Raw genomic sequence first — 22156 nt, 5'->3', positions numbered from 1 at the left:
CTAGGGAGTTGAAATGCACACTGTTGCTGTGTTTAGAAAGCAAACGTTAACGTGTTGTCATAAGCTAGCATTCTGGTTCATTTAAAAACAACAACATTTCCAAATACTACTTCTGTCTTAATGACAGGTCTGTAGAACTCCTTTGGATGACCTGCTTGAACCACACCTGGGAATGAAATAAAGATGTCTTTAGCAGCATGGTGGTATATGGATAAGTTCATCTTTGCTTTTAATAGCCAAGTGTTTATCTGGGAGTTTGGTCTCGGTTAACATTGAGTCTTGTGATGTGCTTTGAATCTGAAACATCATGAGCTACTTGCCGTAACTGCGTGCTCTATCTTAAAAAACAACGAAAAAAGACCAGCGATTACCCAAGTTGTTTTCAACCTGTGTGCTAGTTCAGTTCTGACTCCATAAGAATGTTGCTACCTCATTCTGTAATAGTGTAGGGTTTTGTAGTAGGTCTTAATTGAACTGAGTTCTGCCTGTTTTAATTTAGACTGTGCAGTTTCAAAATGCTCTTCCTCTACAGCTGGTAAAGTGTCCCACATCTCTAGGAAGCAACCTCCCTTATTCCAAAGGGTGATCCAAAGAGCTGCTCTGTGACCCTACTTGGTAGGTCTCATATCTGGACAGTGGGGGCTGAGGTTCTCCTGGGAAAGCCCTGGCAGGCAGCCAGACAGGGTGTCCTTGGTGCCCTTAATTTGGGTTCCTGCCTACCGCTGTGCTCCTCTGTTCCTCTGGGCTTCAGAGCTGGGCCTTTGATGGAGCTGATGACTCCAGCCAGGCCTAGGAGTAGCCTGGCAGGATAGTATTTGTCCTCTGTGCTACCACGTCTTTTCCCTCTCTGTGCTCTTTTGTGGGTGTGCAGGTAAGGTTTTATCATATAACCTGACATAGAATAGTAACAAAATCAGATGAGTTAGATGTTAGAGTTCCTCCATAGTTTTCCTTCAGTGTGGTTGCCTGTGGGAAACATGTACTCCTTGCAGTAGCTGAGAAACCATCTCTTTCTTGAGGGGGAAAAAATGTGAAACAAAGCAGCAGAGATTTGGGTGGAGGTAAGGAGAATGTGAGAAGGAGGAGGAGATGGATGTCCTTGAAAAATGTGTTAATCCGTTGTGCTCACAGCTTTCTCCTGTGACCTCCTCTGGAAACAGGTTTGCTGCCAGGGATCATGTTCCCTCCTGGTGTTGGAGCTGCAGTCAGCAAGCAGAAGATGAGCGCAGTCCTAGCTTTCACGTAACAAGCATTACTCTTTCATAACCTATAAGAAACATGCTATTTCCTTACATGTAGTACTTACACCTGAGACAAACCTGCAGATCTCAAGTCCTGCATGGAATTCCCTGTGCAACTTGTTGAATGCATACTGTGTTTCAAGCCTGTGCATTGTATTTTGAATATGGTAACTTCCAGTGGATCGGAATATTCTGCTTTGGCTTTGAATTCTGTGGTCTGGGTTTGGTTTTCTTCTGAATTAACTCTTTTTGTTCTGTGTGCAAAACTTCTGTGAGTTGTTTGTTTTCCTTCCATGAAGCAAACAGCGTATCTTTGCTTTTCCCACTTACACCGAGGTAAGGAACTTGCTAAGAGAATCAGCATCTCCTGGGCTACCCACCCAGTGCGTGTTGTCCCTCTGTTATTCCACCTCTTGTTCTGGTATTTTTAATATTCAAACTGGACGTGATGATTTCACAGAACTCATTTCAGCTCTACCTTCTGCTTTCTGTGTTTGTTCACGTTTGTGCTGCCTCTGTTTTAAGAGTGCATTCCTAAAGGCAAAGAAAAGCGAGCTAATGAAATGTCAGCTGCTTTTCAAGCACGATCACCCCCACGTGTTCTGGCCCCCTCCCTACCTTCCCCGCCAGTTTCCCTGTATCGTGAGCAGCTGTCTTGGAACTGGGTCAGGACTTCAGAGCAGTGCAGGCAGGTTGTTAGCGCTGAACAGGTGCACGTGCTGCTCTTGGAGTAGTCCCTGCAGAATCAGAGCATTGATGTGCTTTGTACTGCTTTGAATTTAAAGTTTGGGGGGGATTTCTGTGACTGTTCTTACATGTGATGGTAAATGGAAAGTTCCACTCAGACGTGTCTTGTTGCATATAAAAAGTGGCTCAGGGTGGAATGTTAGCTGAAAAAAAAAGACTGACCGCTGCAGAGTGCTTGGGTAAAGTGAGGAGCAGGCTCCGTGGGAGGTGTTGTGTTCTCTCCTTGTCTAAATATCAGTATAGCTGTTCTAGCTTTCTGCCATCATCAGGGGAGCAGCAAGGAGTGCTTGTCTTCTGGTCTGAAATCTACAGTAACTTAGAAGTGCAGTTCTCTAAGTGCATAAATATTCTTTTAATTATTATTTTTTTTATTTTTTGTCTGCAGGTGGCATGCCTCTAAGAAAGGAAGAGAAGGGTTTAAATGCTCTTAGTGGTAAAAAGTTGAACTAATGGATAATGTTAGTTACCCCAAAGGGACAATAATGCTAAAGGAATGAAAAGCTTAGGTTTCGCTTATAAATGAAAAGCGTGCTCATTTATTGTCCTTGCTGTTTGTTACGGTTTCAAAATAACACAGTTGCCGGGGGATACAAAAGTAATGCCTTAAATTCGGTGACACTCTGTAATGTATGAGAGCAATAACTGAGATAAGCTGATACTTGAACAGATCCAGATACTTTGATTTAAAATGCTTTGCCTCGTGACAACTGAATTGTGTGACTGGCATATTTCCAGTCCAATTAGGTCAAAGCAGAGGCAGTATTACTGACAGGCTGCTGGACAGGCAAGCTGTCACCACGTAGAGCTACAGTAAAAGAGGTGATGGTTTAAAGAAAAAACACCTTTTTTTTTTTTTAAAGCAATCATTTCCCAGTACAGACCGTGAGGAGACCCATAATCACAAAGTATTCTCAGCTATCACGTTGCCCTGATTATTGTGTTGAGGATCTAGGACTTGGAGCTTTGACTACCCCATGAATCACACGCAGATAAGACCATGGGAGTAAATGATTATGTGCGGGGAGAGAGGAGGAAGTTCTGGATGAGTGGAAGTGTCCCTATACATGAAATTCTCCCTTCAGCTTCCCTTTCCCCGTTCTATGTCTGTGTCCCATCAAGAAAAAAGCGTGAGTAAGAAGCTACAAGAAACGGCTTAACAGATATCTGTGCATTGGCTGTAATCATTTCTCCTAGGATCTGTGATAAGAAGACATCTAACTGCTTTTTGTGATGGCTTGGTTCTTTACTGATCTTTCAGAAGCAATAGAACAGCTCGCAAAGTGTTATTCTTCAGTAAGGTCTGTCACATGGAAGTATCCAGCGGGGGAGTGCGTGCTGAAGCCTCCCTGTGGACTGAATCATACGGGCTGCATCGCTCCTCTGCCTGCAAGGGAAAGCACAGCTTGCTTCTCTTCATCGCTTCTCTTCGGCTCCTGGTGCGTGGCTGTTCTTGCCTCGTGATACGCGCAGCACAGCGGTGATGAGTGCTCAGGTGGGCCTGGGTTTGTTGTGTGGTTGTGAGTAGCGGTGTATGCAGGCAAGGAAAACACTTGGTTATGTGATAAAGGAGCTTGGTTATGATCAAAATGGTCTCTGGGGGAGAGCGGAGTTAGGTGAGTGTCATTCGTGGTGTCAAGAAACCCAAGGTGAGTATGACCCAGTTTAAAAGCCAGGTAAAACGGTAGTTAGCAATTGGGAACTATTTATCTTGTGTTTTGTAAATGGGGAGAGGTGGTCATGTTCTCTATGTAGGAATCATATGCTACGTTTTAATGGTGCTTGTGTTTCTTGGTGAATGACTTCTTAGCCTATTTAAACTAAGCTATAGGGATTAGATTAGTGAGCCCTTCTAGGGGCATGAGAAAAGCCCAGAGGGGAGGGCTCAGCTATGTGACGTGTGAAATACCAAGGAGGCAGCCTGGAAGGTTTCTCTCCAGCCAAATAGTAAACTTCAGAGAGAAAGGAGAGAGAATGTAAGCAAACCTGAGCAAATGTTGATCTCTGTGGCTGAACATTCATAAAGCAGAAAGAATGATTGAATCATACCACCAAGAGGCCCAGGATTTCCATACATCTGACCTCAGGAAACCTACCCTGAAGAAAGTGCACGTCTGGCCACGTGCTGGAAGGAGCAGCAGCAGCCCTAGAGCTTCCTTTTCTCGCTCACGTGTCTTTCTTTGCCTCTCCTTGTTATGCTGGGTAGGCAGTCTCCTGGGGCACCCTCAGTGCCTGGATTATGGGCCACCTTTCCAGCCCCCTGTTCACTTGGAGTTCTGCTCTTCCTATGAAAACTTTGGCTGCTGTGACCAGGAGAGAGACACCAGCATCGCGGCAAAGTACCAGGAGATCGTGGATTCCATCGATCCACGGGGGCGTAAGCTGTGCGGAACGTATATCAAAGATATTCTCTGTCAGGTAGGGTGGAAAATCAGTACCCGTGTCCTGTGCTTTTGGCTGATTCTTGGGTCATTTGTGGTCCTGGTAGCCTCTCGTAGCTAGCTGTCCTGCTGTGAAAGAGGTGTGGGAGCAGGGGAAAAGCAGGCTGACAGAGTAATGCTGCTGGATCCTCAGCATGCGTTCTGCCAAGTGCTTTGTGTGAGGACAGCACTCTGTGGTATCTGGCAATGCACACTGACACTTCATAGCAATAACGATTTATGTGGAAGCTCTGCTCAGCTCAGGTGGTGATGGGAATCCTGCTGCTCTGCTAGTTTTCCTGTAACAAAGGGGAGAGGTACAGATCAATATTTATTTTCTGCTTGCAGATGCTAGGGGCTGGATTACAAACTCCGCAGGATGCAGCGACATGAGAATGATCAGGAAAGGATTTAGATCCCTGGGTCCCAGTAAGGGTGCGTTTTGATTGTGTTCCTGCTGAGAATGTTTCAAATGCTGTGATGCTCAAGGAAAACAAAATCTATTAGGCAGCGGTTTCAGGCAGCTGCTGCAAGGTCCTGAGGCTTCAGTCCCTGCATTTCCATGGGCGCTGTCTGCGTGCTGTGCACCTGGCTGGCAGAAACAGGCATGGTGCAGTGACAGAAGACCAAAGGCGCTGCTCTGGCTGGGCTCTCCCTTCCTGTCTCCCCCCCAGCTTTCGAATAAAGGGCAGAACTGACCTGTCTTTTTAACAAGTGTTAGTCATGCAGAGCAGGACTTGCTGCATGCCAAAACACCAAGCAGCCAAAAGCCACACTTAGTTTTACTAGGAACATATAAAAACTCTTCCAGTTAAAATTTCCTTAGTCCTAGAACACTATCTGTGCACCAAAACGTTTCCCTTCTCTTGGTTGCTGGCAAGGACTTTTGTATCTGCTTGGGGGATGGAAACCCTTTCAGCACCAGGGGTGAGAAAGTAACAGCTGCCTTCTCTTCGTCTTTTTGTAATTGGTAAACCAGCAAATGATGCCTTACAGGTCCCAGCAGAACCACCGGTGGTGGGCTTAGGAAGACTTTCTGCATGTTGCAGGTAGAAAGGAAACAGTGTAAAAATGTGACTGTTGTCTCTTTAGACTTAAGTTGGTCTTTCTGCAGTGCATTACTTAATTCTGCATTTGTTATAAATGTATTTTGTAACACCAGCCCCTCCCCCAAATCAGTACTCATGCTTTTCGAAGTAATACGTTATGATTCTTCATCTTTTTCTAGAATAAGATTGCTGTCCAGTCTTTGGGGAGGAACTTTCAGTTGTGTTACATCTTGCTGTTCCTGGTCACATTGGTGATAACCATGGGAATAAAATCAGGTTATTTGGCAAATATTACTTGGCTGTTTAATTAGTCGAGAAGCAAAGATCTACTGCATGGTTCCACTTCAGGGATGTCACTTTGCTGGATCAAAATATTACTGGTGATCTCATATGGAAGGGATGGAAAATGATGACAGTCTCCATTCTGCCATCTCTCCGCAGTATCACAATAATTTCTAGGCACTACCCATGAAGCGTTGACATGTTTAGTGCACCCTCAAATACACGATGACAGATGCATTGATATATCACCAGATGTGATTTTGCCAAGTGCTTATTTTTGCTGTGTGCAGCAGTACCAGGATAAACTGTTCCTGGTAGCAAGTTTTCTTACTGATGCTGTTTGAACTTGAGGTAGAAAGACTGGATTCAGAAGCATTGGCAGACAAAATGCTACTAGCTTTTCTTTTGAACAAAAAAAAATTCAAAAAAAGAAAGTGTAGGTGCCTATTAATAAATCTGAATGATCAGTGGCTGCTCTAAAGCAAAACCAGCGTAATTCCACAGCTTTGAGGCAGGTTGGAATAGCAGTGATGCCTTGTATCAAAGTGGATCTTTCAGGCAGGTGTTCCTCCAGTGTCAAAACCACTGAATGGCAAAAAAAAAGAAAATTTGTGTGTGTGTATAGTGTGGTAGTGAGCAGTGTGCCGATAGCTGCACAGAGGCAGCTGTTCTCGGCAGCGATGGAGCTGTGCGTCTCCTTGCAGGTGGAAGAGGATTAGATGGGGTTGCGTTCTGCATCGTGGATTTCCTGCTGTAAAAACACACCAAACGTGTTTCTTTCTATAACTGGTTTGAAGAAGCTTCCAAGCAGCCTATAAAGCAATCTAGTTTTACTGATAGAGCTACTTCAATTTGCATCTCACAAAATCCGGGTTTGTTTTCGCTGGTTAAGCATTCTGTAAGCATTGCTAGGTTTAGAGTCTGACCCTCAGCTCTGTAGTTTGACGATTTTAGCCTCAAAACTGACAATGAAATTGTAAAAAATTGCCTGAAATGTTCTTAAGGAGATGTTGTACAAGTAGCATGGCTGTGAAAATGCCCTGGATGCAAACCTTGGTACATGCATTAGGACAGCTGTTCGGCCACGGGCTGAGAGGATTTTTCTGTGCTCCGAAAGCTGCTAAAGGAAAGGCTTAAAAACCAAATGGTCATGAAAAACAAAAGGCCAACTAAGGCTCTTTCAAGCTGATTGAAGCCATGATGTTAGCAGGGGATAGAAGGTGTGGGCAAATTAACTTACTTCTAAAGCCAGTTTTCATCTGAGGCCTAATTTTGCATGCTCTTTGCATGCCCTTTTTTCTTTTTTTTTCTGTGAAACTGTTTTAAAATAGTAAAGAAATATTAACATGATCTGGGCAGCTTCTGCCCTATAAAGTAGCTGGATTAATTGTATTGTTTCGAGCACGCGTGAGCAAAATGAAGGCAGACAGCCAATAACTACAGCAAGGCCACCTGCTCCTCGGGGTGTATGTAGATACTAAGCAGTGCTTCCACCTGGTGAGCTGTGCCGGGTCTGGGTGCTGCAGGCTATTCTTTGCCAGGTAAATAAGGCCTGGGAAGCTGAATGGCTGGAAAAGCATGGTAGCTGCTCAGGGACTACAATTATTTGAGACAGACTGTGGGAGACCCTCATAGTGCGGGCTGCCAGCAAAACAGAGCTGGTGGAGCTCTGAGGCAGTGAGAAAGATGCCTTGTTTCAGAGGAAGATGTTTCCTTTTTTTTTTATTGGTGGTGGTAGCACTCAGACTGCTATTCTGGGAGCTTAATTGTGTTCCCACTGACCGAGGGAAGGTAAATGTGTTTTCAAAGACATTAATAAATTAATCACTTCAGAACGAAGAGGAGCTTTAGACTGCAAGTGAATTATGGAGACCTGTGCACAGCAGAGATGAGACAGCTGCATCAGCACATCAGTGGGACTGAAGGAGCTTCCCAGGCTCAAAATGTAACACAGGTTAGGTTTTGTCTGTTCTTCCCCACCTTTCCTTGGTGAGTCCTGAGTGGGCTGCAGCCTCTCCCTGACTCCTGATCACTTGAGATCAGTGCCATGTTTTGTGAAAACTATGATATAACCAGAAATTCAATACATTCAGGGATGTGTGAGTGCATGCTGGCAAAAGCAGAGGGAGTGTGCAGTGGTAAGTGGAGCAATCATGCCAGCCAGGTGTTGCTGAATACCTGTACCCAAGCTACTCTCCTTTAAGAATATGAGCACACAAAGGCACTTACCTGGAGCTTTGGCTGTAGGGGACGGAAGGCACTCAAGGCCTGTTGGTGCCCGTCTTGTTCTGGTAGGACTTTAAGCATGGGAAAAATGGTGCGGTTCAGCTGCTTGGGGCTGGACTCAGTCTGCAAGAGCAGGTCTGGGGGACTTGGTTTCCCTTTGCAACCTGGGGACTTCTGATTTGGGAAGAGGAGAGAGTCCTTATGGGTTTGAAAGCAATGGAAACCTGCTTGTTCCATGGAGATTTATAATCAAATGGCCACAATGAGAAGTGAGAAATCTACTACTGCTCTGTAAGAGCTGGAAAGTGTGTGAGTACTTACAAGTTGTATCTGTTCTTAGTGTGGCCAAAAACCCCTGGGTTCTCCTGTGAGCAAATGGACCAGTTTGCTAGACTAAGTTTAGAATGGATGTTTGTAGCCTTCACACTTAATATCCTGGGATGACTGCTACTTGCAACAAAAACAATGTCGGTGATTACGTAATTGCTCCAGCTTTTATTTTCATTTAATGAAGGAGATTTATTTAATGAAGCAGAAAAAAAATACTAGTATAATAGTTTTTCATTCTTGGACTTGTCCATGTACTTTCTATTATATCTGCCCACTAAAAGCCCTGGGTAAATTGTTTCAGGCTGCTAGCATGAAAACCAGTAAAATAACCTTTGTGCAGAGTTTAGGTCCTTCACTTTCAACTTTTTTTTTCTGCTAATATAAATAGATGGGATTTTAATAGAAATGTTTTATAGAAATTCTGGCCCAGATTTTTTGGAAGATGAGGAATTTAAATATAGGTACAAATTAAGAAAGAACAAAGAAGTGTGCTTTTTCCTAACGCTTGATTAAACTTAGGTATGGGCTTAAGTGGCTTAATTAAGTGAAATCTTAAATATATCTGGAAAAAGCAGTGATACTGTCTGACCTGAAGGGTACGTCCACATTTGGGACTGCTGGTCTGCAGAAGTCTTAAGTATGAAGTCCGCTGCTCTCTGTAGAGCAATAGGTTGCTGCAGTGAGGGAGCAAAAAAATTCTTTCAATCAGTTGAGAACAAGTTACAGAGTACCAAGTTTAAAATCTAGTAGAGGGGAACAAAGGGACCTTTCTAAAAGGAAAGGTAAGAGCAGGTTGGTAGAAGAGATTGTCTGTCACTCCCTTAAAAACCTCTAGCACTGGAGAATACACAGCCTCCATAGACATCTTTCCTTTGGGAACTTAGGTGAAGCCGATTGTGCTTTGATAAAGGAAACTGCTACCGACCTCTAAATCCTGTTTAGCTGTACATTGAGTGACTTTTTGCTACTCCACTTCAAAAATAACTTATTGTGCTCTCTGTCTTATTTTTAACTTTTTTTTTGCTCCCATGAAGAGGAGTCCTGGCTTCTCCTGGATGTGTGTACACAGCCACACATCTGATTTCTTTTACTTTCTAGGAATGTTCTCCATATGCTGCGCACCTCTACGATGCCGAAAACCCCCGAACGCCTCTAAGAAACCTTCCCGGGCTTTGTTTTGACTATTGCTCCGAGTTCCATTCCAACTGCCGCTCCGCCATCAGCCTGCTGACTAGCGATGAGCACGCTCGGGAATGTTGCGAGAGGAACAAGACACGCTTTTGCAACCTCCTCCACCTACACGACGAGGACTACTGCTTCCCCAACGTGCTGAAGAACACCGTCCTCAACCGCAACCTGGGCTCGGTGGTGGAGGGCCACAAGGGCTGCCTCCAGCTCTGCCTGGCCGAGGTCGCCAACGGGCTGAGGAACCCGGTGCTCATGCTGCATGCCAACGACCAGACCCACCGCACCTTCGTAGCTGAGCAGCTGGGGGTGGTCTGGGTCTACTTACCTGACGGCAGCCGGCTGGAGGAGCCCTTTCTGGATATTAAAAGCATAGTGCTGGCTACGCCGTGGATAGGGGACGAGAGAGGCTTTTTGGGGATGGCTTTCCACCCCAACTACAAGCACAACGGGAAATTTTATATCTATTATTCATATATGGATAAGAAGCGAGTGGAAAAGGTCAGAATCAGCGAATTGAAGGTTTTGGCCTCTGATGCCAACAAAGCTGATCCACACTCAGAAAGGTGAAGTTCATGTTGAATGCTGCTGTATGCCATGATGAGAAGTAATTTCATCTGTCCCTTTCCCTGTTGCAGAATCTGTTCGTGTGCAATCACCCTGATCTAGGGACATGACTAGGGCTGTTATAAAGCTACCAAAGGCAGGTTGGTTCAAGGCTACACAGCAAACTAAGACATGAAACAGAAAATAGAACCCAAGACCTAGACTTTCAGGTCATCTTCTCTTTTTGTCTTGTACTCCTGCCTTTTTAAAGAGCAGTAATAACTTTAAGCCTATTGTGGAGTTAACAAGTGCCTTGGAAATTTTTTGTACTGTAGAAACTGTTTCACTATAGTACTATATGTTCATTTGACCTGACGTGTCCCCATCCTGTTCATGCCTCCACCAAGGCTAATTCTTAGTTATGGAGAATAATTTATTAATAGCAGACATTTTCTTTCAAGTTTCGCAATCACCATGTAAACCCCCAGAGATGGTCCTGAATCCCTCAGATTCACCAGCTGCTTCTCATATAAAAGAGAAGCCACCTGTCACAATCACAATTTAAAGGGCAACAACTCTAGCTAGCACAAAGGTGTTAATGCAGTGCAGGTTAAAGGCGTGGTGCATGGAGCAGGAGTGTGCTGCAAGGCTCATGGCAAATGTGGCTCATAAAGGGATGCCTTACTGAAAAGAGCTCTATTTATTTTTTTTAGGAATCTTTTGGAACTTGAAGAACCAGCCGCAAATCACAATGGTGGGCAGCTGCTCTTTGGGGTAGATGGCTATATCTATGTATTCACAGGGGATGGAGGGAAAGCTGGAGACCCTTTTGGAAAATTTGGGAATGCTCAGAACAAGTAAGTAGGAGTACATGCAAAAAACTTGAGCTTGTCCATCAAGACACTGGGTTTGGAAATGAGACAATGTGGAAGAGTAAAGTAAGAGTGCTTCCTGGAAGTGCTTTTTCATCTGCAAGTAGTCCAATGCAGTATCTCAAAATTAGTTACAAAATTTTGTGTTTTGAAAGCTATGGGTATCCAATTTATTGATGGGGGTGGGAGGGTGGGGGGAGAGTCTTCTGTGGCTTGCTTGGAAGACATACCAGCTGTTGTTTTATTTCTTTTGGACAGATAATTTTTCCTTTGGAAAGGGGGAAGAGGAGGGAATTGTCCATGTTTTCAGTTGTCTCTGATGTTGGGTTTTATATATCTGTCTTTATCTGTTTTCTCTTTAGGAATGTATTGTTGGGGAAAGTCCTGAGGATTGATGTGGATGGAGAAAGTCCTGATGGCAAGCCTTATCGCATCCCTCCTGATAACCCTTTTGTGTCTGATCCCAAGGCCCGCCCTGAAGTTTATGCTTATGGGGTCAGGAATATGTGGCGCTGTGCTGTTGACAGGGGGGACCCTGTCACAAAGAAGGGAAGAGGGAGGATATTCTGTGGGGATGTTGGGCAGAACAGGTTTGAAGAAATTGACATCATTGTTAAAGGAGGAAACTATGGCTGGAGAGCGAAGGAGGGATTTGAATGCTACGACACAAAGCTTTGCCATAATTCCTCCTTGGGTAAGGAAGAAGCTTCTTACAAAAGGTTACTTGATGCATTTGGTTGACTATAGTATCGGCTTTTTCCATGTAGCTAAATAATCCAGTGTTGGGTGTTAAGTGGAGATTGCTTACTTGCTAAGAGCATAAATCCCTTCTCCCCAGCATTTAAGAGCTGGTATGAAATGCTGCCCTTCCTCTTTAGGGAATTCCTTGTTATGCACTGTTCTGAAGGTGGAGGTTAGGGTCAAAGCCTGTGGCTTTTGCAGACAGTTTTCCCAAGGAAGGCAGTGGATTGAGTTTAAGTACAAACATGATATGCTGTTTTATTTAGAGGCTACTAGTGATAATTGGAAAGCATGGTAGAAGAACTGTGTATCATAAAGCCCCTTAAGCTGTTGGAAGGAAACACCTGGCCTTAAGCTCATGTTTCTGAAATATTTGCATGAGCATGTACACACCGAGTGTTTGTTATCAACATTTCTCTTTTGGTATGCTGGTACCCACATGGCTCTCTTAAATAAATAAAAACAAATCACCACTTTTAACAATGGCCCAAGTGTCAACTGACAACACATCTGCTTTAGTTTTTGCTTTGAATTTTTAAATGAGCTACGTTTGTGGTCTTTATGCTCAACGTTAAAGATCAAATATGAGGTATTTGATCCAGGGGAAAAAAGTGAGGACAAGACCAAAATTTTGTGGGTTCTGATATTGTGCTTCCAGAAGGGGTTGAATTCAATGTTAATATTGCCAGAGACAAAACCTTTATCTTTAGAAGCCTTATGGCAAAAGTTGTTTGTAGGTTGCACATTTATGCATGTTCTGTGCTGGGAATGGCAGCAAACCTATGAAGATGCTGAGCTGACTTTGATTGTATCCCCTTCTGTAGATATACTGGAATCTGTAAAGACAATTTCTGTTAAAATGATTGTTGCAATGACAGACCTGTAAGATAGTATTTCCTGCAGCCATTGCTTGCTTGGCGTAGACAATCTTGGTTCTACATCTTATAGAAGCTCATCAAGACTAAGCCTTGATGAGCAGCTACAGGGAGCTCTTTAAAGCCCCTGGGTCATTTCTGTCTTGGAGTAAACTACTGAATCCCCACTGTTTTCTATGCTGTTTTATTCAACTGTACCAGTTCTTCTCATTGCTTTTGTGCCTGTTGGTGTTACTGAACAATTGCTTTTTGATTTTTCTCACTTTTCATGCTCCTTTGTTTAACAGATGACGTTCTTCCAATATATGCATATGGCCGCAACGTGGGGAAGTCAGTCACTGGAGGTTATGTATACAGAGGATGTGAATCACCCAACTTGAATGGTCTCTATATCTTTGGTGATTTCATGAATGGGTAAAACGAATCATTTTCTTTGCATCTCCCATTCTGCACATGCGCTTACTTTAAACATATCAGAGCATCCTGAAACCTTTTGAGCTGCAGTAAATGAGAATCCCAAACGTTTGTGTATTAGATTAAGGGATTTGACCATTATAACAACATTTTGGTGAGGATCTAAACTTGTTCAAAGGTAGGGTCCTTAGGATAAGTTTGCTTACGGTTGGGCTTATTTTTCTGAAAGACAAAGCTAGTCAATAGTCCCTGCTCACTGACATTTTATTTCAGTAATGCATGACTTTGCCAGGAACTAATCTTGATAACCAAAACATAAAACACAGAATTTTACTTTTCATCTAGTCGACTGATGGCTTTACAGGAAGATGAGAAGACAAATAAGTGGAAGAAGAGAGATATCTGCATTGGTAGTACAAAAGTTTGTGCTTTCCCTGGAATGATCAGTTCTTATAGCAAATTCATCATCTCATTTGCTGAGGATGAAGCAGGTGAAGTATCTTGCTAGTCAGAACTTTATTGGAAATTATACTGTCAGTTTTATAATCTATCTGAATCTTTTTCTCTTCATTAGTACAAATTCCTCAGTCTTATTCACAATAACAGCACTTCACACTGTTGCATTACAGACCAAGGCTTTATGTGGGGATGAAGTCAGCTGCTAATTTCAAAGTTTAGTGGAAATGCCTCGGTGCCAAGGATTACTATGGTTGTGATGTCTAGAACTTCCACCAGGCTAGAAGTACCAAAGCATACTTTGTTCACTTTTGCTTGGTCTCCTGACAAAGTTCTATGCACCACAAAAAGTGACATCAATTTTTCTGAGAGAACTCAGATGTGCTTTAGTGAGCTCTGGTGTTTTGTGATTTAGCAGAAAAGAGCTTTGCTTGTTGTGAAAAGATCTTAGATCGTTTGGCTAGCTTACATCTGTCAGATGTAGGCTTTTATTGTGAAATATGTACAATTTTTAACTGTTCTAACAACGTGTGGAGTGAGGGGATGTTAAATGTCGCTTCCACTGATCGTTGTTTTAGAAAATAATATGGTATTGTAATGTAATTCAAAATGCAACAATAGTGTTGCCTCTTTTGCAAGCTACTATAATTTGCCTGGATATTGTTTTAGTGGCTGCTGAAGGAAGGAAAGGCATCAGGAGCAGTTGGTCTCAGCAGCCACGCAGTAATAAGAAGCTTCTGTCTGCATGGATAGCCAATTTAGCTTGTTGTGTGTGTGTGTATATATATGTGTATATATTTGGTACCACTATGAGATGGCTAAATATTTGTTGTGTGTTTTTCCCCCTCTAATTTGTAGCTTCTGGATGTTTCTTTGGTGCAAACAAATTTAAAAAAACATGTATTTTTTACATAGGAAAGTAACCTTTTGGAAGGCAACCAACATGAGGTAATGAAGGCCCTTCTCATGCACTGTTTGGTTAAGGGCTGCTGGCTCTGTGGAACTGTGCTGCAACCAGGGGCTCATGTGATGTTCCCAGGTCCACTTGCATAGGGCAAGGTGAGACCAAAGCCCGCTGTTTGGAAGTAAGAGACAACTGAGGGAATGGCTGAAGGGGTTTTCTTTTCTAACCATGTAAATTAGTGAAGAGACAGAAAACAGCGTGAAATGGAGAACCAGGATTCAGTTTGGGCATTTGCATCTGAAACTGCTTTTTGTTTTTCACTTCCATTTAGGTGAGCTGTATTTTTTGTCTACTTCTTATCCCAGTGCCTATGCACCACATGGATCTCTCTACAAAATTGTTGATCCTGCAAGGTTAGTAATTAAAGATGGTTTTCCATTGCCAAATTCTTCTATAATCACCTCACATTCTTCAGCTATCACAGTAGACAGAATGCGAAGTATTTCCAATGCATAATCTCACTAGCCTCTACATCCAGACCTTGGTTTCTGCTGACCCACTGTACGTGTGGTGCAACTTTATCAGTTTCAGTGAATGTACTCCTCACTTATCGTATTTGTGTACCCAGAAGTGGACCAAGTTTAGATCTTTAGGGTCTGGGACAGTTAGGATCAAAATAATGTCGTCTTGTTTGCACGTCTAAAGTATAACACAGTGGTGGTTAGAAACAATGATCCATATTTTTCAAGGTCATGAGGGAGAACATTTTGCCTACACTTGAACCAATGATTTTGTAAAATTAAAAATGAAACAAAATTAATTTGGTATCAGCAAATTAATGTCTCTTCTCTTCCTCTTTCTCTCTTAAAAAAAAAAACAAAAAAAAAAACAAAAAAGCTTTGTGCTGGCCAGCAATTCCCTTTCTATCATGAAATGGAGGTCAGAAAATGAACTGATAAGCCATGAAATAGTAAAACACAGTAAAAGGCTGGCGATGCATGGCAACATGAAAGCAAATAGTTACGGTCTTTATGGCTCTTGGCCCATCTCATAAGTTCAAACCTAGACTAAACTGTGAAAGGTTGAAACTATTTCCTTTTTACTAGCAAATTAAAGACACAAATCAGTTCTCTTACCACATCTCCTACCAGGACTTGTATTCTCTGACTCAGGTGTGCCTGAGAGGTTGTCCTCCAGCCTGCACAAGCAGGCACAGGATGGGCTGTGCAGAGACAGGTGACTTTCCGCCCAGAGATGTGGGCACCGTGCATCTGTCAGAGAAAGAAGGCACTGCAAACCCTCATGCCACCCAGTTTTTGTCTACAAAGGACTTTGGCATTCTGGGTGGTCAAAGCAGCACTGACCATTCCTTGTTGCTAACACGATTTAAATGGAAAACAGATGTAGAACGCTCTACTGAGGTCAGCCTCTTAGGCTCCTGTGAACTCTGCAATGCCAATGGCATTTGACAAGATCAGCTATGAATCTTCCTCGGGCCATTTAATAGTGATCTTTTGCTGATCATTAAGTAATTGAAAAGTACTGATTCTTCCATGACTTACTGCCGTTTCTGACTTGGCAGAAGGACTGGAGGGATGTCTGTCCCTAAAGGTATGCAAAGGAAAACTGGCTTGCAGGAGTCAATGTCATGTGGCCTTAAGAAACACCACATGGCAGGCAGATGAGTAATTTTGAATCCTTGTTTAATTTTCCATGTGAAAATCCTCCCCTCCATGGAAACTAGGAGGGAAGATTAGCTCTCATTGCAGAGACCTTGAGGAAGATCTTGCACAGATGAAAATTAAAGCTGAAGGGGGAAACAGGTTGCAAGATCATTTCTTGCAGGTTAAATACCCAATTCTCCCTGAAATCGGTGGAAACTAATTGTCTAATGAGAAATCTCAGAAAGGCTTACCTTAATTGGCAGAGACCTGAAATGACATATTTGCGATGTATTTTGATTATTTTTAGTAAACAAAAGTTTAAAAAGCAGTCAACAGTTTAGCTGCAAAGCCCTCTAATGAGGGGAAAAAGAAACCTGGTGGTTCATGCAGTGTTCAAATAACTGGAGCCTGAACCCGAGTTTTCCAAGCAAAATGTTTTTTCCCCATGAAGTTGTTATCCCTGCAAAAGTCTGGTTTTACAATAATAAGCATGCTTATGCAATTTTTTCCCCTACTAAACTTTTGGCTCTTACTTAAAGCATTTTTTGGATCATGCTAAAAAAGCATTAAATGAGTTTTTTTCAAATCACCCTGTAAAGAAGATAAAGTGTCTGTCTGCTGTTGCTGAGATTTCAGACACTAACACCACGAAGAAAACAAGACATGCTTTCTTGGGAAGCCAAATCCAAAAACTCCAAAGCTAGGTAGTTGACCTGAGCTCTGTGCCAAGGTGGTGGGAATAGGACCTCAAGTTCTGTACTCTAGGTGCATTTGCTGTAACTGCTTACAAGGAGCCTCCTGTCTTTAACAGCTTATTGTCTGCCAGGAAGCCTCTGAGCTGAATGAACTGTGGTGGACCAAATGCAACATTTTAATCTCTGAAAATAAAATATGGTGAACTCACATAAACGCTGACTACTTGAGCATGTTCTGTTTCATCAATAAAAGCCATGCAGCCCCTATGCCACTCCTTACTGTGTCATGAAGACTATCAGAATGGTAAATTCTCTTCTTTCTAGCTGTAAAGGGAGACATGCAGCTTTCTGTATCCCAAGCAGCCTGTGGGAGCCTCTCCAGGAGGAGATGTAATGCACCACGTTAGGCTGATTCCACAGGGGGCAGAAAGCATGATGATTTCACTGCCCTGAAAGCCTTTCTGGAAAGAAGCCAGCTCTTCCCTGTGCTTTTTGGAGCTCCATACCCATCATTTCTGGAGCAGGTTCGGGCACTTATTCCCTTGGCTCTCTGAAATTTATTCACGTTTTCTGTCTCCCCTCAGCCTGGGTGCTGTGCTGCTCAGTGTTGCCCTCGCTTGTTTGGTTAAATAAATTACAAGCTCGTTCAGGGTGTGCAAACCTTGCTTCTGGAGCAGAGTCCTAACACCTCCAGATCCTCGGTTGCACACTGGTCTTCTGATCTTACCACGTGCAGAGATTTTTCCATTCCCCTCTGCAATTTCATGCTGTTTATGGGATTATTTCATTTCCGTCCCACAGGGAGCTGTGGCTGGGACAACAGGCTCCTCTAATAGGCGCGGTCCTCTTCAGTCCAGCCTGGATGCTCCCTGCTTCCAGCTCATGCTTCAGCAAGGGTAGCAAGTCACACAAACACCTGCTCTGAAGTGCTGGTGGGGACACTGGCATCTGCCTGAGGGCAGTTCTAGCTTCCCTATGAACCTTTTGGGAAAATGAATGGCATCAGAGCCTGGTGTCCCCATGTCAGCTTGCCTCTCCAGCCATGCTCTCGGAGACATCAGAGGGGCTGGCGTGCCTCTGCCCGGACTGGTACCAGCACCCCCTCCACCTCCCTCCCAGTTAGGAGTGGAAGGAAAAGGTGTTAGAAGGTGCTTAAAAAGTTGGAGAGGCAGAGGGAAAAAAAAAGCCACTATCAACCCTGCTTTGGTAGTTTTTTAAATTGAAATGATGTGGAGGAAGCACTTCCTTGGCAGTTGCCCATGTCTGATGGAGATCGCTAATTACAAGAAAATGTGATGCCTGAGGTCATGCTCTGCTTTGCTCTGTGCTACCAAGCATGCCAAATTGGAAGAGCCTGTTCTTATTTATCTTACAGCAGATCCTTTGGTGGGGAACAGAAAAACATAAGCAAATGTAGGTCTCTGTACCCCCACCTTACTGTCATGGAACATGCTTTTTTGGGGGTGCTTTTGTATTGTAGGAAGCTGTCAGGGAGTGCCAGGAGAGGAGCTGGGATCGAGTTTCTTTGCCTGTTCCTTTCCTTCCTCATGCTCAGCTCTTGCGGCAGCACTGTGTTGTGTCTGAAGCAGCGCCCTTTGAACGTCACGCCAACTTCTGTGGGGTTGGGTGGGCATATTCTCCCACACGGATGGAGTTCCTTATGCTGTACCATCAGTGGGAGGAAAGCACTCTGTCACTGACAAGCCTCACGTGCAAGCATATGCATATAAGACTCTTCCACCTCAGCGTGGGATGCAACAACCAGAACGTGGCTGTTTCTCCAAACCAGGGTGAGAGAACAACCCAAACTGGCTTTTTAGGCTGGAGTTCAATCAATGCGCTCATTATACCACCAAGCTTCTGGAACCAGTGTTGTGCTGTGCCTCCAGCAGCAGGACGTAGCTGAACGCACCTAATCAGCGCCCTTGAATTCAATGGTGAACCACAGGGCCATGCAGGCAGGCCGGTATCCCGTAGGCTGACAATTCAGTGTTGAATAAAGACAGTCCAGGCTGTGTGATGGCAGAAAGCTTACCAGAAGGGTGGTAGAAGAGAAACTGTAGTTTTCCAGCTGCTACTGCTATTCAGGCAGGGATTTTACAGTTTGTACCCCTGAATTAAGCTCTCAAATTCCACCTTTAAGCAATCTAGGTGCCTAAAGTCCTTTTATATCTGTTCTGGTGGAGGCAAGGGATTTGTGTGTGTGTAGGGAGGCATCTGGAATAAACAAACTTCCTAACAATTTCTCAGATATCTGCATGCCTTTTTTTTTTCAAGGAGAGCTCCACCAGGGAAGTGTAAATACAAGCCTGTTCCAGTGAAAATAAAGAGTAAACGGATACCATTTGTTCCACATGCAAGTAAGTTGTTAGGCTTAAATTTCACCAAGAAACAAAACTGTCAAGTCTTACATATTATGTGATTAACATTGCTAGTGATCTTAAAAACTAAAGCACTGAGCAGGACGTGTCCTGAAGTTAGGTAATCATGTTTTAATGTGTGCTTCTGTTGTCTACTAGATGCTGTACCTTTTCTTAACCCCGGTCTCTGATTTTTCTAAATGTTGTCAAGTAACAGGGTAAACAGGCATCACAAAAGAGTTGGTGGCTTTGATGTAAGCATTTGGTCTGGGAAGTTCTGAGTGCCTGTCCTGAATGCTCTGTGACAAGCTCCTCGGGTCAAACAACATAATCCTTTCTCCGTAAATCTAGGGGAGTTGATCCTTTCTCTGGCTTTTCTGTTTTAGGTCCTTTGCAACTAGAGCAGGGGTTGCATCGTATTATTGAGTAGAAAATGTTCAGTAAGCTGAAGTCTTCTTATCTGGGATTTCCAGATACTAGCGTAACATGAAAAGTCCATACTGTTAAGTTCGTCAAAGAGCGGTGTGTAAGGCCTCATCATATTCTTTCTGGACTTATTTTCCTAAATTCATACTTTCTAAGATTAAACAAATTTAATTTCCAAGAAACCCAAGGATCTTTTGGTAGAAGAAAAGATGTTTATACAGTCTGTATTTCTTTTCCTAGAATGACAGATTTTTTTTCTTAGCTATACCTCTACTAAGGGTTTATATCAGTAATTTTCTAAATTAGCCTTCTGCCTTAAAGCAGGGATGATGAAACATCTTAATTGCTTTTCTCAGAGACTGTCCTAGAGTTGCTTAATGAACCTTCAACCAAACCTCTGAAAAAATCTTCTACCCCCGCTGAAGCCATCTCAACAATTTCTTCTAAGAAATCTAAAAAGACACCATCCCCCAAAATAAAAGCATCAACTGTGAGAACAGCTCCATCAAGTAAAAAGACACAGAAAATCAAGGCTGAAGATGAATATCACAGGTCAAAGCAGAAAAAGAAGATTGCAAGGATTGCCAGAACTACACCAGCACCATCTGTGCCCAAAAAGAAGAGCTCCCACCTAACTGGAACCAAGAAGCCTCTTCCGAAGAAAGCAGCACAAACCAAGAGAAACTGGAGAAGAGGAGGAAAGAGAGTAAATTAACCAGCAGCTTTTGAAAAAGCAAAAGTCATTTATAAGATGGTGAAACAAGTATTTTGAATAGCAACTAAATAAAAGAGAATCAGTTGATTTGTTATGCCAATATGTTTTCATGGACGAGCTCAGTATTGCTCTCAGGCACTCCTCCATTTATGTCAGTGTTAGCGGTCTTTGTATGTTCCATTAAACCTTAACAGCACCAACTTCCTAATATCAACTTTCTTTGCAAATGCTGCTGTGATGTCCTTTTTTGACATAAGTAGTTATGAGAGTCTGATGGACATTCACTGTTAAGTTTTGACCATGTTTATCTGTCTAATAAATCCAACTTCCTCCAGATTTCAAGATTTGCATCTTTAATACAGGAATATGTCACTGGCCTCACCTTTCTTTTGGCATGGTTAGTTTTTTGGTCCTTGGCACTGAATTTCAGTTCAAGTATATTTTAAAAGTAGTTGTCTTGCAGGTGATAATACAATTAACATTAAAAAAAAAATGTATTAATGTATTTAAGTTGTAGATCCACCTGCAGGTTCCAAAGGATTCGATACGAACTTGGAAATCTTCAGCAAATCTAAAAATCCCACCAACCCATCAAAACCCAAACTGAAAGAACAGAAACTAGGCAATCCCCCCAAACTCCAGTTACAGCTGAGCTACTGAATCGAACGATTTATCAGGCTTCTAGTTGAACACAAAACCTGCAACTGGATTCTGTCCTTCTGCGTGCCATGACGTGGGGCAGTTTGTGTTGCTTACACGTCTTCCACCGCACAAACTGCACCAAACTGATTTTGCCCCCATTGCCAGGTACACGGGTGTCCAGAGGGAACAGAAAAATGGACCTTGCAGAACAGCAAGCGCCTAGCGCGGCCGGGGCAGGTTCCTGGGCACACCACCTCTCCTTTGCCGAGCCTTTTCTCTTTCTGTGAGTTTAGGAGGTGTTAGAGCCAGGGCTCCGGCCTTGAGGGCTCCTGGGGTGCAGACACCGTGGCAATAGCAGAGTTCCTTCATGCACTGGCGTTACTGTGCACAAGGATTTGGAGAGAAAGGTTTTTGTGTTATTCTTGGTGTAAGCTGGAGAGTAGCAAACAGCAGCAGCGTGTTTGTTCCGGAGAAGTGTATCTGCTCGATTTGCGGAGCCATGCCCCGGCTTGGGCTGGGCCCGCACCTCCTCCCGTCGGGCTAACGTGGAGCCAAAGCCAACTGCACCATTTTGCAGCTTCAGCTTAAGATGGAACCGCCTTGGGCTTTCTCCTGCTGCCATCTTCTGGACTCGCTGTTCCGGGACGCAGCCGTGGCGCTAGGCCGGCCCTAGGCCGACACGGCCCCTGCTGCCTGGGTGCCTGGGTGCCAGTGTGTTTTCCACTCGGAGCGGGGTAGGACCGAGACCCGCCCAGCAGCGGGGAAGCGGCTCCGGCAGAAAATCACCTCATTAGAAAGGACAAAAAAAAAAGCAAAAAAAAAAAAGCAAACTGTAGAAGCGAAAAGCTGGAGAGGCCCCAGCGAGGATCGAACTCGCGACCCCTGGTTTACAAGACCAGTGCTCTAACCACTGAGCTATGGAGCCACCTATCACTTCCAGCCCTGCCGACGGCTGCTGTACCCGCCGTCCGCCGGAGCCGGGCGGCGCCGTGTGCCCGGCCCTGGGGCCGCCGCCCCTTGCCTTGCACCGGCCCCCCCCGGGCGCCCGGTGAAGCCGGGTCTCTCGAGGCCCCAGCCGGGCTTCGTCGCCCTCCGGGGCCGGGTCGGTGTCGCCTCGGCTGCCCCCGGGGCTCGGCAGCGGCTGGAAGCCGTTCAGGCCAAAGCCGGGGAGCTGCAGGCCCCGTCCGACTTCCGCTTCTCGGGTCTCAGGGGGCGCTGTAGCCTTCGTGGCCCTGCTCAGTCCTGTCCCCCAAAATTCACCCTGAGGTGGAAGAGCTGAGGTGAATGGGAATCACAGCCTGAGTCCCCTCAAACAGCACGCTCACCCATGCCATATTGCCCAGGGATAGCTGAAGTACCTGGTTTATCG

The 22156-nt window shown here is 44.1% G+C and overlaps 1 protein-coding gene and 1 non-coding gene across 8 annotated transcripts; one reads left to right on the top strand and one right to left on the bottom strand.

Annotated features, from left to right (window-relative positions):
* Nucleotides 1-361: 361 nt before the first annotated feature.
* On the top strand, nucleotides 362-20479 carry HHIPL2 (HHIP like 2). 7 transcript variants are annotated; one of them, XM_048057746.2, is made up of 9 exons: nucleotides 362-3424; nucleotides 9391-10043; nucleotides 10737-10880; nucleotides 11258-11589; nucleotides 12799-12925; nucleotides 13271-13416; nucleotides 14617-14698; nucleotides 18922-19004; nucleotides 19787-20479. In XM_048057746.2, the coding sequence occupies exons 1-9, from the start codon at nucleotides 3296-3298 to the stop codon at nucleotides 20143-20145; spliced, it is 2055 nt and encodes a 684-aa protein (XP_047913703.2). In that variant the 5' UTR covers nucleotides 362-3295; the 3' UTR covers nucleotides 20146-20479. The 7 variants fall into 7 exon arrangements, with proteins under 7 accessions (XP_047913703.2, XP_047913705.2, XP_066849774.1 ...); XM_048057748.2 differs by having other exon boundaries at nucleotides 3348-3480; XM_013173979.3 differs by lacking the exon at nucleotides 362-3424 and adding an exon at nucleotides 3520-4403.
* Nucleotides 20480-21639: 1160 nt separating this feature from the next.
* On the bottom strand, nucleotides 21640-21712 carry TRNAT-UGU (transfer RNA threonine (anticodon UGU)). Its single transcript has one exon. It is a non-coding gene; the product is annotated as a tRNA-Thr (tRNA).
* Between the last annotated feature and the right edge of the window lie 444 nt (nucleotides 21713-22156).

Source organism: Anser cygnoides, chromosome 3 (genome assembly GCF_040182565.1).
Source record: "Anser cygnoides isolate HZ-2024a breed goose chromosome 3, Taihu_goose_T2T_genome, whole genome shotgun sequence".
Lineage (NCBI taxonomy): Eukaryota > Metazoa > Chordata > Aves > Anseriformes > Anatidae > Anser > Anser cygnoides.
Note: the sequence above shows the minus strand (reverse complement) of the source record. Positions and strands in the feature narration are given on the sequence as shown.